An 11765-nucleotide genomic window follows, 5' to 3' on the forward strand; every position below is an offset into this window, starting at 1 on the left:
GAGATGAGATGAATCGTTTACTCACGTGATTCAGATTGGCGATTCAAATTGTGGTTGCTATAGCAACGCGTGTTATGATTTGACTCCATATATAAACACCGAGACTCGCCGCTATCTGTTGATTGAGGAGAGGCGAATTTCTGAGACATTTGCTGAGGATTACTGTGCTGATACTGCGATTCTTCAAGGAGACCAGAGAATTTCTGACAGAAGACTTTTATTTTACAAGGAGATCGACGCTCAGAGCTGAAATTATTCCTTTTGACACGTTTTGTTGCTCTTTTGTTGTGTTTATTTTGATTTTGATCTTGTTTTTATTGACATTTTTATTGATATTTGATCTTTGTTCTTGTTTTCAGGTTTGCTGGAGTTTGGAGGAGTTTGTCAGATGGGTGAAAACCGCAGTGAGTGTTTTAGTTTTTATTTGTTTATGATCAATCATGATATGATGTTGTGTAATGTTTGGGGAAATGTGATGTAAATAAACTGGTACAAATGAACCCATTTCAACACAACTGTTCCCCGATATAAGTGATCAGATGTCTTTTATTCTCTGTAGATGCAGCTACTAAAGTTAATTGTTGATTAATTCTTATAATCTTATAATAAACGTGATATGTTGTTGTTGTTGTCGTTGTCTCAGGCCGCTCCAGATCCAGGAGTTCTGCTTTCATCCAGGCAGCTGTTCAGGACGTCAGGACACATGATGGTGATGGTGAAACCCAGACCGTGAGCCAAGAGCTTGATGGATTTCTCGCACCTCTGCCTTCCCTGTTGGCCAAATCTGTGTCCACAGATCAGGGTAACAGGAAGAGGAAGCGGCAGAGCGGCAGCCAGCAAACACCAGAAGATGAACGTCCGTCCACCTCATCTAGAAGAGCTCTCAAACGCTCTCGCAGAGGTCAGAATGGCTTATTGAAGAAGTGATGATGATGTTTCAGTAATGCTCTTTTACAGTTTTCTCTACTGCTGCATGTTTTCTTTGAACACACATTTCTACTGCTCCTCTGTGTTGCAGACGCGTATGCAAAGGGCCCACTGCTGGGAGACGGTGGATTTGGCTCTGTGTTTGCTGGGATGCGCAGGTCTGATGGACTGCCAGTAAGTCGTTTTCTCCGCTCTTCATTCAAACAGCCTTTAGAAATCCTGATCTCAGTAAATGTGATGTGTGAGGATCAGGCAGGTGTGATTTATTATGCTTTATCTGTCTACAGGTCGCCATCAAGTATGTGTCTAAAGAGCGGACACAGAGGAGACTGAGAGTTGTGAGTTCAGTGTGAACCTGTTGTTGTGTTTGATGTTTCATTGGGTTCTGAATCCAATCGTTTGTCCTGCAGGAAGGTCAGGGTCGGCTGCCGCTGGAGGTGGCACTGATGACCCGCGTCAATTCAGCTCCTGCCTGCCCCAACGTCCTGCAGCTGCTAGACTGGTTTGACCGTCCCAGACGCTACATCCTGATCCTGGAGCGTCCGGATCCCTGCCAAGACCTCCAGAGCTTCTGTGAGGAGAACGACTGTCTGGATGAGGGTCTGGCCAAGAAAGTGTTGGTGCAGCTGATCGCGGCTCTGAAACACTGCGAGAGCCGCGGAGTCCTGCACCGGGACGTCAAGCCAGAGAACCTGCTGATCTCCACAGAGTCCCAGGACATCAAGCTGCTGGACTTCGGCTGTGGAGATCTGCTCAAGCGCTCGGCCTACAAATACTTCGCAGGTGGGTTTGTGTTGCAGAAGGAAACACTCTGTGGATGTTTGTGAGCTTTTGATGATCCACCAAAGGGAATTTGTGTGTGCTGGAGTGTTTTGAATGGGTGTTTGTGTCTCCTTGTGTCTCTCAGGAACTATTCAATACGCTCCACCTGAGTGGTTCTGCAGACAGCGCTACCATGCGGGTCCAGCTACGGTGTGGTCAGTAGGAGTGACCCTCTTCAACATCCTGTGCAACCGTTTCCCCTTCGGAGGCTCACTGAGGGTCACGTCCAGGAGCAAACTGACCTTCCCCATAACTCTGTCAACAGGTAAGAGACTCACTGAGAGATCAGCAGAAGTGTGTTGCTCTGTGTTTCTGAACACAGTGTTGTGTGTATCAGAGTGCCGTCAGCTGATTGGCTGGTGTCTCAGTCCAGCGGCGGCTGATCGGCCCAGTTTGGACGATATTGAGCGCCATCCCTGGTTACAGTGAACAGGTGGCCAGTGACTTGACACTTATCTGAGTGACGCACTCATGGCTTTGATTGTGTTGTTAGGGTCAGTCTGGATTAATGATCTTAATGATTTGTGTAGGGTGAGCAGGAGTCACACAGGAAGTGCAGAGAACTGCTTCCTGATCACCTGCAGAATGAGGAGTGGGCATTAACTAATGGCCGACTCACCCAGGGCCGGGGCCCCTTTACCTGCACTAAGCCACCGCTTCAGATGAATTTAATGTTAATAGGGATTTTAATAATAAACGTATTATTTAGACAAATAATCCAGGTGTAGTGTCTTCCTAGAGTGACTGGAGAGAGCTCAAATAAAGGGAGAGTTCACACAGAAATCCAGATTTACTCACTGTTTACTCAAACTCAAGCGGTTTCAAATCTTTAAGAGTTTCTTGTTTTCTGTTTTGCACAAAATAAAATGTTTTGAAGAAGCTGAAAACCTGTAACCGTTGACTTTCATAGTAGCAAAAACAAACAAGTCAATGGGTACAGCTTTTCAGCTTTCTTCAAAATATCTTCCTTTGTATTGAACAGAATAAAGAAACTCAAACAGGTTTGGAGCAAGTGAAAGGGAGTTAATGATACAGAATTGTTATTTTGGGGTGAACTATCCATTTAAGTCCTCTTAATGGAGGTTTTCATAATGGTTTTAAAATGAAGATTGCAGCTCTACTGACTGAGGCTAAAGGTGTGATGAAATATTGTTTTGGTTGTTATTCCATTAAATGATCTTATAGATCTATAATATATAAGTTTTGGTGGAGTTGTTGTGGTAATTTGCCCACAGTAGCAGTAAAACCTCTGAAATGGTGTACACATCTGATGATCTAAGACCTAGTTTTTTGTTTTTTTAATATTAGGAATGTTCAGAGCTCTGTTAGATGTACATTTGCATTCTACATTTCTGTTGTTGTAGCAGGGAGATGTTTGTTTTGTGGCATGAAAAGAGTTTAAGAACTTCAGTTTTAGCTGGGAGTACTACTGCATATGCACTCATGTGATTGGCTTAAATTATATTAAACTGAGAGACCCAGAAACAACACTGAGTCCTTTCTGAGACTGCAAGTCAAATATTCTGAAAAAAACATTTAACCTTTCTTAAATGTATTTACATTTTTAATCATTAAAAACTTACAATATTAGAATCAATGAAAATAGGATGCAGATGCCAGAACATTGTCATTAACACTCTTTTGAATCATATTTCTACTAAAGAACAATGACTTTAGTTTACTCTACTTTACATTCTGCTGGTTCTGACATCAGAATAAATACTGAAGTCTGAACTCTGAGCCTTTTTCATTCCTCTGCCTTTGTTGCTGTGTGGAAGGCATGTCTAATGAAGCATAACACACTTCTTCACCAGCCTGAAACAGAATATATTTAATTAAAATAATAAACAAATAAATAAACAAATAAATATATTACATTATATTGATGTAATTTATGTTGCTGCTAAACTATTGCGAATAATATATATTAAAATTATTCTCAAAATGTGCTCATACCTCAACATGTCTGTTCTCAGCCCCAGAACCTACAGAAACTTAACAAAAGATAAGAATAATTTACATTTTATAATTTGAGATATACATTTTTTACGAATAGCTGATGACCTGTAGTTTTCTTCTGACAGAGGCAGTAGACGCAGATGGAGAAGAGGAGAACACACACCGAACACACACTGAACAGCAGATTCCAGCAGAAAACACACTCTGATGCAGGTGATGTGGAGGTGCTGTTAAACCGTTCAGCACAAGGAGACTCTTGCTCTAAAATGAACAACAGGCCATTATTAAAGTGAATATATATTTAGTTATTATATTCATTTTATTTTATCTTAACTGATTACACACAATAATGAAAAATATGAGTTTAACACGGATGAATTTGCTAAAAGTGGTTGGAAAATCAGAAGTTAAAGATTCTAATATTAAATACACTATGAGAGAACATTTTGTCCTCTTTTTAGTGTGTTTGCAGCTACGTGCAGAAGTGCTTGTGGTTTTGTGTGTATATGTATTTGTGTGTCAGAAATATGAGGCCATGGTCTGGTTTCAGTCTTGCAGGTGTTAAAAATATGAGACCATGGTCTGGTTTCATTTCGCAGCTTCACCCACGCTGGAAAATTCCACTATGCTCAGATATGAAATATGCTGATTCATGTTAAGAGAAAATGCTGTATGACTAGCCCATATTTGGAGTGCCTTTCTGCTATCAGCCCCTGTGTATAAATATCCCTGTCCATCCTGTGTTGTCAGGCTTGCAGAATAAACCATTCTAACTACAGTTTGGTCTCTTCTCATGTCTCCGGGTCGACCTGCTGAACTTTGCTGAATCTGGTGCCTAATATAGGGGAAATCTTACAGATCTGGGGGCTCGTCCGGGATACATCTGATCAGGTAAGAGAATTTTTATTCACACTGCCTGCTCCGGTGTATCTCAGGAAATCGTAAGATTTTAGTTACAATTGAGTTGAGAGGTCTGTGTTCTAGAGCACAGAGTATCCTGGCAAGTTTACTTTCCACAGTAAATTGCCCAGAAGGATTTGTGTCGTCGTACTCAATTAAATTTGGGTTCCACAAATCAGGAAAATTTATTAATTTGACACTTGCTAGCCTGTCAAGTTTACTTTCAACAGTAAATTGCACAGAAGGATTTGTGTTGTCGTACTCAATTAAATTTGGGTTCCACAAATCAGGGGATTTAATAAATTTTAGTAAATAAGTATTACGCACCAGCTTCAGCAATATGGGACAAGGATATCCAAAACCAGAACCCAGTGAGAGTCCAAAAGAGTGGATGGATAGATGTGGCTGGGGATTTTATACTGAACCTTGGCTGTCCAACTTAGCTGGGTGGACAGAGGGGCAATCTCAATGGAGAAACTTCCCCAGGGAAGGAACCTTTGATCCAGGTTTCCTCCAATCAGCTTATAAATTAACGTACGAAGGATATGGAGATCCTGAATGGGATGATCAGTATATGATGAATGGATATGACACATGGTATACAATGAGCTCTATATGGAGAGATAAAAAAGGCATTTTTACACCCAAAACTGTTTTGAAATCTGTCCCCAAACCCAAAAGCCGAAGTAACACGCCCTTACGGCAGATAAGAGGGGCTCTCTTGCAGCTGCTAAAACCACCATGACGTCACCACCCCCTTATACGGGGCCTCCGCAATCTATTTCATGCTCTGTAAGTGCTTCTCCTACAGTGCCTTCTATTTACCCGTCACTGACAGAAATTATTAAAACTAAGGCAGACTCCCCTGACGGCGCTGAGGGCGCTGCCTCAGCCTCTAATGTGGCTGCGGCGTGGGTTGCTAAACCACGAGGGATAGAGATAATTCCGCCCTCACCCTCTGTTCTTAAAGATCTCATATCTCTTCTGCCCGAAGTGGACAAACCACTGCAATTTGTAGACATGTTGTTGCGCAGCTCGCGTCACTGCCAACTAATTGGGGCAGATTATCGATTTATCCTTCAAACCAAAATGGGTTCGTCCTATGACGATGAAGAAATAACAACAAAAATACCTGCTCTTGATCGCAAGCTTGATATAGTACAAACAGAAACTGTTAAGGAAGAAACAGATGATAAAAAGACACGTACTCGTATAAAAACACGCCTCGCGTGGAAAGATGATCAGGAGGAGCTCCTAATACATCTAAAACAGCAGCTTACTAAATACTTAGTACCATACTTACTGGTCTGAATGTGACGCCACGACTGATCCTAATGGAATAATGCTAGATGGCAAAGGCCGTTTATGCCTGCCATCATCCTGTGCACCTTTTCTCGTCCGCGAGTTTCACGGTGTTACACACCGCGGCCGAAGAGGGGTAATAGACACAATGAGTTAATAGACACAATGAGTTAATAGACACAATGAGTTCCTTTTTGTGCATCAATAATTTACAGCACCATGTCAATAACACGCTAGATAGATGTCTGATATGTGCTCAAAATAATATCACTAAACCTCAAGCTAAACATCAACAATTGCCCCTCCCTGAAACACCTTTTCAGGAATGGCAGGTAGATTTCACACATCTGCCAAAGAGGGGTCCTAATAAATATTTACTGGTTTTTGTGGACAAATTTTCAAAATGGGTTGAAGCCTTCCCATGCAGTAAGGAAGATGCTAATACAGTTGTCAGATGTTTGACAAGAGAAATCATTCCAAGATATGGTATACCATGTGCCATAGACTCAGATAAGGGAACCTCATTTACTGCGAAAGTAATACAAAATCTAGCTAAAGAACTCCAAATTAATTGGCAGCTACATATTCCCTACCATCCACAATCATCTGGTATAGTAGAACGAACTAATAGGACTATCAAGGACAAATTAAGAAAGGCTATGCAACATGCAGGGCACTCAAATTGGCTCGCCTTGCTACCTCTCGTTTTAGCAGACATGAGGATGTTTCCTCACAAAAGTCTTCACGGTCTGTCTCCTTATGAGACTGTGATGGGACGACCCTTTCCCTCACCATGGAGGCAAAGGGGTACCACACTGGGTGACGGTTCTTTGGATATTCATATGAGTGAATGTGCACAACAGCTACTAACAACATTGCATGCATACTGGACTAACATACATTCTGGTTCAGCCCCGATGCCGGTAGACCCAACACACCCCTTTAAGGTTGGTGACAGAGTAATGATTAGACAGTTCAATAAAATGAGCACAGAACTGGGGGACCCCAAATATGGCCCCCCGACGGATGTCGTGGCTGTAACCAGAACCGCCGTTTTAACCTCCTCTTCTCCACAGTGGATCCATGCAACCAGGATAAAACGAGCACCTATTGAATAATAAAAATGTATAAGTTTTGTACTATGATAATCTGTCTGCAGACTCTCTTTGTTTTACAGATTTTGGGGGCCCCCACATCAGCTAGCACCTCCACGCAGCATAACTACTAGAAGGATAAGCATGAAGTGGCTATGGACATTGGGACTGTTTCTCTTTCTTGTTGCTCAAGCTAATGCAGCCAGGCTGAAACGCTGGACACATGATCATGAATTTGGATGGGCAGAGGATGGGGCTGACAATCCTATTGAAATAATATGTGGTATCAATAAGTGAAAGTTTTAGCTAGGTCATATAATGTATCTGGTTGTTATGTATGTTCTGTTATGCCTCATTCAGCCAAGCAAACCCCTCTTTATGCTAAACCCATGAATAAAACAGCTGCTAAATGTTCAGCCAGTTTTGCAGGATCAGGGTACCAGAATCCATATATAATTGTCGATGACTACGATCCATACCGGATTGGCATTAGAAATGGTACATGTGATGCTCTATTTTGGGTAAAATTTGGCCATGCTAAACCCTCACCTATTAGCCACAAGGTTTTTATTAACCACTCTATTACACACCCTGTGTGTTATAACCAGACCATGGGCTCTCATTTCATGGGAAGCACTGTTAACTGTCAACAAATTGCCTCCTCGGGAGAGGGGGCCCCAGTCGACATCTCAGGACCCTCAAATGGCACTTATGTGGTCCAGGGTGGGTGGTGATTGTGTGGAAAAAACGCCTACATGTCATTACCGGCCAACTGGACGGGGCAGTGTGCCCCTGTGCATGTGACTGATCACACTTCTATTGTGACAGCCCAGGTCCTGTCAGCGCAGCAAAGAGTTAAACGCAGTGTCCCTGAAATGAAGCCCCATGACTCTGTATGGGGTACTGACGTGCCCGAGGATTTCAAATTATGGACCACTGGTAGTAAAATGGTATTGGCTCTATTTCCGCAAATAGGTGTGGGAAAAGCTTTATTGAGAATTGAAACCCTAGACTATCGCATGGGCCTATTCCTAAATGCCTCCAAAATAATTAATGAAGCCCAGAATAAGGAACTTGGAAACTTACGTACCATGGTTTTGCAAAATAGAATGGCTCTAGATCTCTTAACAGCATCCCAGGGGGGGGTATGTAAATGAGTACTGCTATGTCCACTCTCCAAGGGTTAAAGACTACTATGACTTCTGATTATGTTCCCGACACAACTTGGGGTTGGATGATGGGTCTGTTCGGCTGGGTGACTCCTTTCCTTACTATGATAATTCCTGTATGTATTATTTTCCTTCTTATTTGTTGCTGTGGCCCCTTTCTTTTACAATGTTTGATGAATCGTGTTTATGCTACCATGGATAGTATGATGGGCCAAAATTATAAACTAATGCGTTAGGCCTTCGGCCTAAAAGAGGGGACTGAGAGAACATTTTGTCCTCTTTTTAGTGTGTTTGCAGCTACGTGCAGAAGTGCTTGTGGTTTTGTGTGTATATGTATTTGTGTGTCAGAAATATGAGGCCATGGTCTGGTTTCAGTCTTGCAGGTGTTAAAAATATGAGACCATGGTCTGGTTTCATTTCGCAGCTTCACCCACGCTGGAAAATTCCACTATGCTCAGATATGAAATATGCTGATTCATGTTAAGAGAAAATGCTGTATGACTAGCCCATATTTGGAGTGCCTTTCTGCTATCAGCCCCTGTGTATAAATATCCCTGTCCATCCTGTGTTGTCAGGCTTGCAGAATAAACCATTCTAACTACAGTTTGGTCTCTTCTCATGTCTCCGGGTCGACCTGCTGAACTTTGCTGAATCTGGTGCCTAATATAGGGGAAATCTTACACACTATAAATCATCGTTTTACAAAATATAATGAATTTGCTGTTAATTTAATTTAAAGTATTATTAGAAACTAAGATACACTTTAAAAACTAATTATAAACACTTATTTTACTAATATACTTTATTAAATATACATTATTTCTGTATTTGAAGTCGGACTATGGCTGCAGGATTGTGTTGCTTAATTATTTGCAGGACTTTGCATTAATTATCGATAAAATTCATTCAAATAATATTAAAATAATAAAACTTTAGGTAAACATGTAAACTTATCATTAAAGCACAGCTATATTATGAAGAGATAAACTATAATTGACACTAATATTCGCTGTAAACCATAATCATCAAAATGAACTGAAATAAACACTTGAAATAAATTATTCTGAGTGTAATGAATGATTAAATAATTCCCCAGCACGGTTTAATTGAGAAAATATCTTTTGCAACACATTTTTAAACATAATATGTTAAATAAATAATCTCTAATAACTCATGACACAATATTTTAATAGTTATTTTACAAGACACTAGTATTCAGCTTAAAGTGCAGTTTAAAGGCTCACTGGGTTAATTAGGTTAACTAAAGTTAGTTTAATTTAGGCAAATCATAGGACAACAGTGTTTGGTTCTGTAGCCAAAAAAAAAAAAAAAAAAAAAATCTTACAGGGCTAATAATAATGTGCTTAATTTTTTGTTTGTTTTTATCAAAAACTGTTTTCACTTCAGCCAAACTGAAAAATAAACTTCACTGATCTGATAAGATCTCTTAGATCATTGTCACAAAGCACAGATTTTCCATTAGGCTTTCTTTAGTCTTGTGTATTGATTAATGTGCGCGAGGGCAACTATTGGTTTAATGAGGGAGTTTTCTGAGAGATGAAGAGCTGTAAAGTGAGTGTTCAATTACAAAAAGAAATGATTATACAAACTCAGTGTTTCCTTTTATTAACATTGACAAAACCGTATTACTTTAAAAGAAATATGATTATCAAAGCATGTCTTAGAGCGAATAAGCCCAACAGGATTTTTATATAATCGCCTTTTACCTTAATTTATATATAAAATAAATGTTTAATTAGTAATCACTACTGATGGGTTAGATTTTCAATATTCAATATTGTTCAGTAATTATTCAGCAGTAATTAAACATCTCTGTAGCATTTCCTCCTGCAGATGTGGTTCAGTCAGTTCAGCACTGCAGGGAGCTGTCCATTGTGCTGAATTTACTCCACACTAAACTCTCTTCTCACATTAAATTCATTATAAGTGTCTGATCAGTGAACAGGATACTGTCATTTCTCAACAACTAAAGAAGGTCTAATGTAGAAATTAAAAGATAATAGGAAATACAAACAGATGGATTTGCTTTATGAAAGGAAATTTTGTTGAATGATTATTACAATTTGGTTTAAATGTTGAATGTTGCACTCGTATATGTTGCATTGCTCTGCTCTTCTTTAAATAAATCAAACCTCAGTTGTGTGCTGTTTACACTGTCTCTGATTCATGGCACGTGTTTTAATAAATCAGACTTTTGCATCTTCAGTTTCTCATCAATTCCAAGTCATGAAAATAATAAAAGCAACATTTACAGCTGCAGCGTGCACTAAATATTTTCTTACTTTTCTTATTTCTGTTTTTGTCTAACCACAGTTTATCTCATGCATTGATGTGTGTATTGAGCATGCAAGATCACCAGCTTGACCACAAACAGTTTTAGGACATTCAGTCTGTTGCATGCCTGAATAAAAACACTTGTGGTTTGTGTTCTCGCCTAGCTTTTCACAGCAACAGCAACATCACTGCACCAGGAGCGTCAGTAAAGACCAAGAAGAAGAAGAAGAAACACAGCACTGAGCCTGAAAGCTGATGTACTGTAGGCTGCAAGCAGAATCCTTTATGACCCAGAGATAATTTAATATGAAAAATGTATATCAATATAGTAAATGAATCATATTATTAATCATATTATTCATTTTATAAATAATTTTTAACTACATTCAAAAAATAGAAACCTGTTTACCTTTAATATGTTTACTTTAATTAACTTTGATATATTTTTACTACTGTAAACTGGTGTATAAAATCAGGCCGCTTCAATGCAGACTTTGCACCCTTAACAGAAGTTCAGAAGCTCAAATCACATCAAATCATCAAACGTAATGACAAACGAGAGATGTTTTTCTGAATAAAATACAATCTTTTTTTGTTTTAATATAAATGAACAAGGCTAGATAGGTTAGGAAAATTCTAGCAAACGTATAAGCTAATTGTCATTACAGACCTTGTGATAGTAATTTAGCTTATTGAAAGCTGTATATTAGTGATGAAAACAGCTATTTAGATTCATACAAACAGAAATAATGTATTTATAAACTTGCACCTTTCTGCTGTGGACGCCATCTTGTGGTCAGACGCGGGAACTCATTCGGCAGGTGAACTTTTGTGCTTTCTAGCCGTTGAGTGAACACAAAGTCCCTTAAAAAGCCTTCACATACATCCAAAAATAACGAAAACATTAATAAAACTTAATAATATTAAATCTGAAAACAAGAGCCAATGAAAAGTACATAAATATGACTGAACCATGTAGCCTACCAGATGATGATACAAACGGCCATGTGATCTGAAATCGTGCGTAGACCATAGACTGTGAAATATAGGCATAGACATAGAAATTGTGAACGATTTAATTTACTTTCTATTATTTACAATAATAAACTTTTTTTAACTTATATTCCTAATATCTACGTGAGCAGTTAGCACTGTACGTGTAATTAAACAGCATGCACTTACATTGCTTGGGCCACTAATAGAAAATATATGAGTCAATTTTATTATTTTAATTTAATTAATTCCTAAATAGCTGTACATTTTACAAAGTCAAACCTTGTCAAACCAATCTTGCTCA

The 11765-nt window shown here is 39.3% G+C and overlaps 1 protein-coding gene across 5 annotated transcripts; it reads left to right on the forward strand.

Annotated features, from left to right (window-relative positions):
- Positions 1–120: 120 nt before the first annotated feature.
- Positions 121–11356, forward strand: LOC141385418 (serine/threonine-protein kinase pim-3-like). Of its 5 annotated transcripts, none has more exons than XR_012405567.1 (8): positions 121–404; positions 644–901; positions 1019–1101; positions 1215–1265; positions 1338–1710; positions 1835–2014; positions 3834–4599; positions 7070–8776. XR_012405567.1 is itself a non-coding variant. In XM_073949508.1 (8 exons), exons 1-7 carry the CDS (start codon positions 389–391, stop codon positions 3914–3916), a joined length of 1044 nt encoding a protein of 347 aa, XP_073805609.1. In that variant the 5' UTR covers positions 121–388; the 3' UTR covers positions 3917–3921; positions 10633–11356. The 5 variants fall into 5 exon arrangements, 3 of the variants coding, with proteins under 3 accessions (XP_073805609.1, XP_073805607.1, XP_073805608.1); XR_012405568.1 differs by having other exon boundaries at positions 7088–8776; XM_073949508.1 differs by lacking the exon at positions 7070–8776 and adding an exon at positions 10633–11356 and having other exon boundaries at positions 3834–3921.
- The last annotated feature ends 409 nt before the right edge of the window (positions 11357–11765 follow it).

This window comes from Danio rerio, chromosome 1, assembly GCF_049306965.1.
Source record: "Danio rerio strain Tuebingen ecotype United States chromosome 1, GRCz12tu, whole genome shotgun sequence".
NCBI classification, from domain to species: Eukaryota; Metazoa; Chordata; class Actinopteri; order Cypriniformes; family Danionidae; genus Danio; species Danio rerio.

Excerpts from the sequence above, each read along its gene's own strand:
- LOC141385418 (XM_073949506.1), top strand. Across the intron at positions 902-1,018 it reads TCTCAAACGCTCTCGCAGAG|ACGCGTATGCAAAGGGCCCA; the intron begins GTCAGAATGGCT and ends TCTGTGTTGCAG. Across the intron at positions 1,102-1,214 it reads GCAGGTCTGATGGACTGCCA|GTCGCCATCAAGTATGTGTC; the intron begins GTAAGTCGTTTT and ends ATCTGTCTACAG.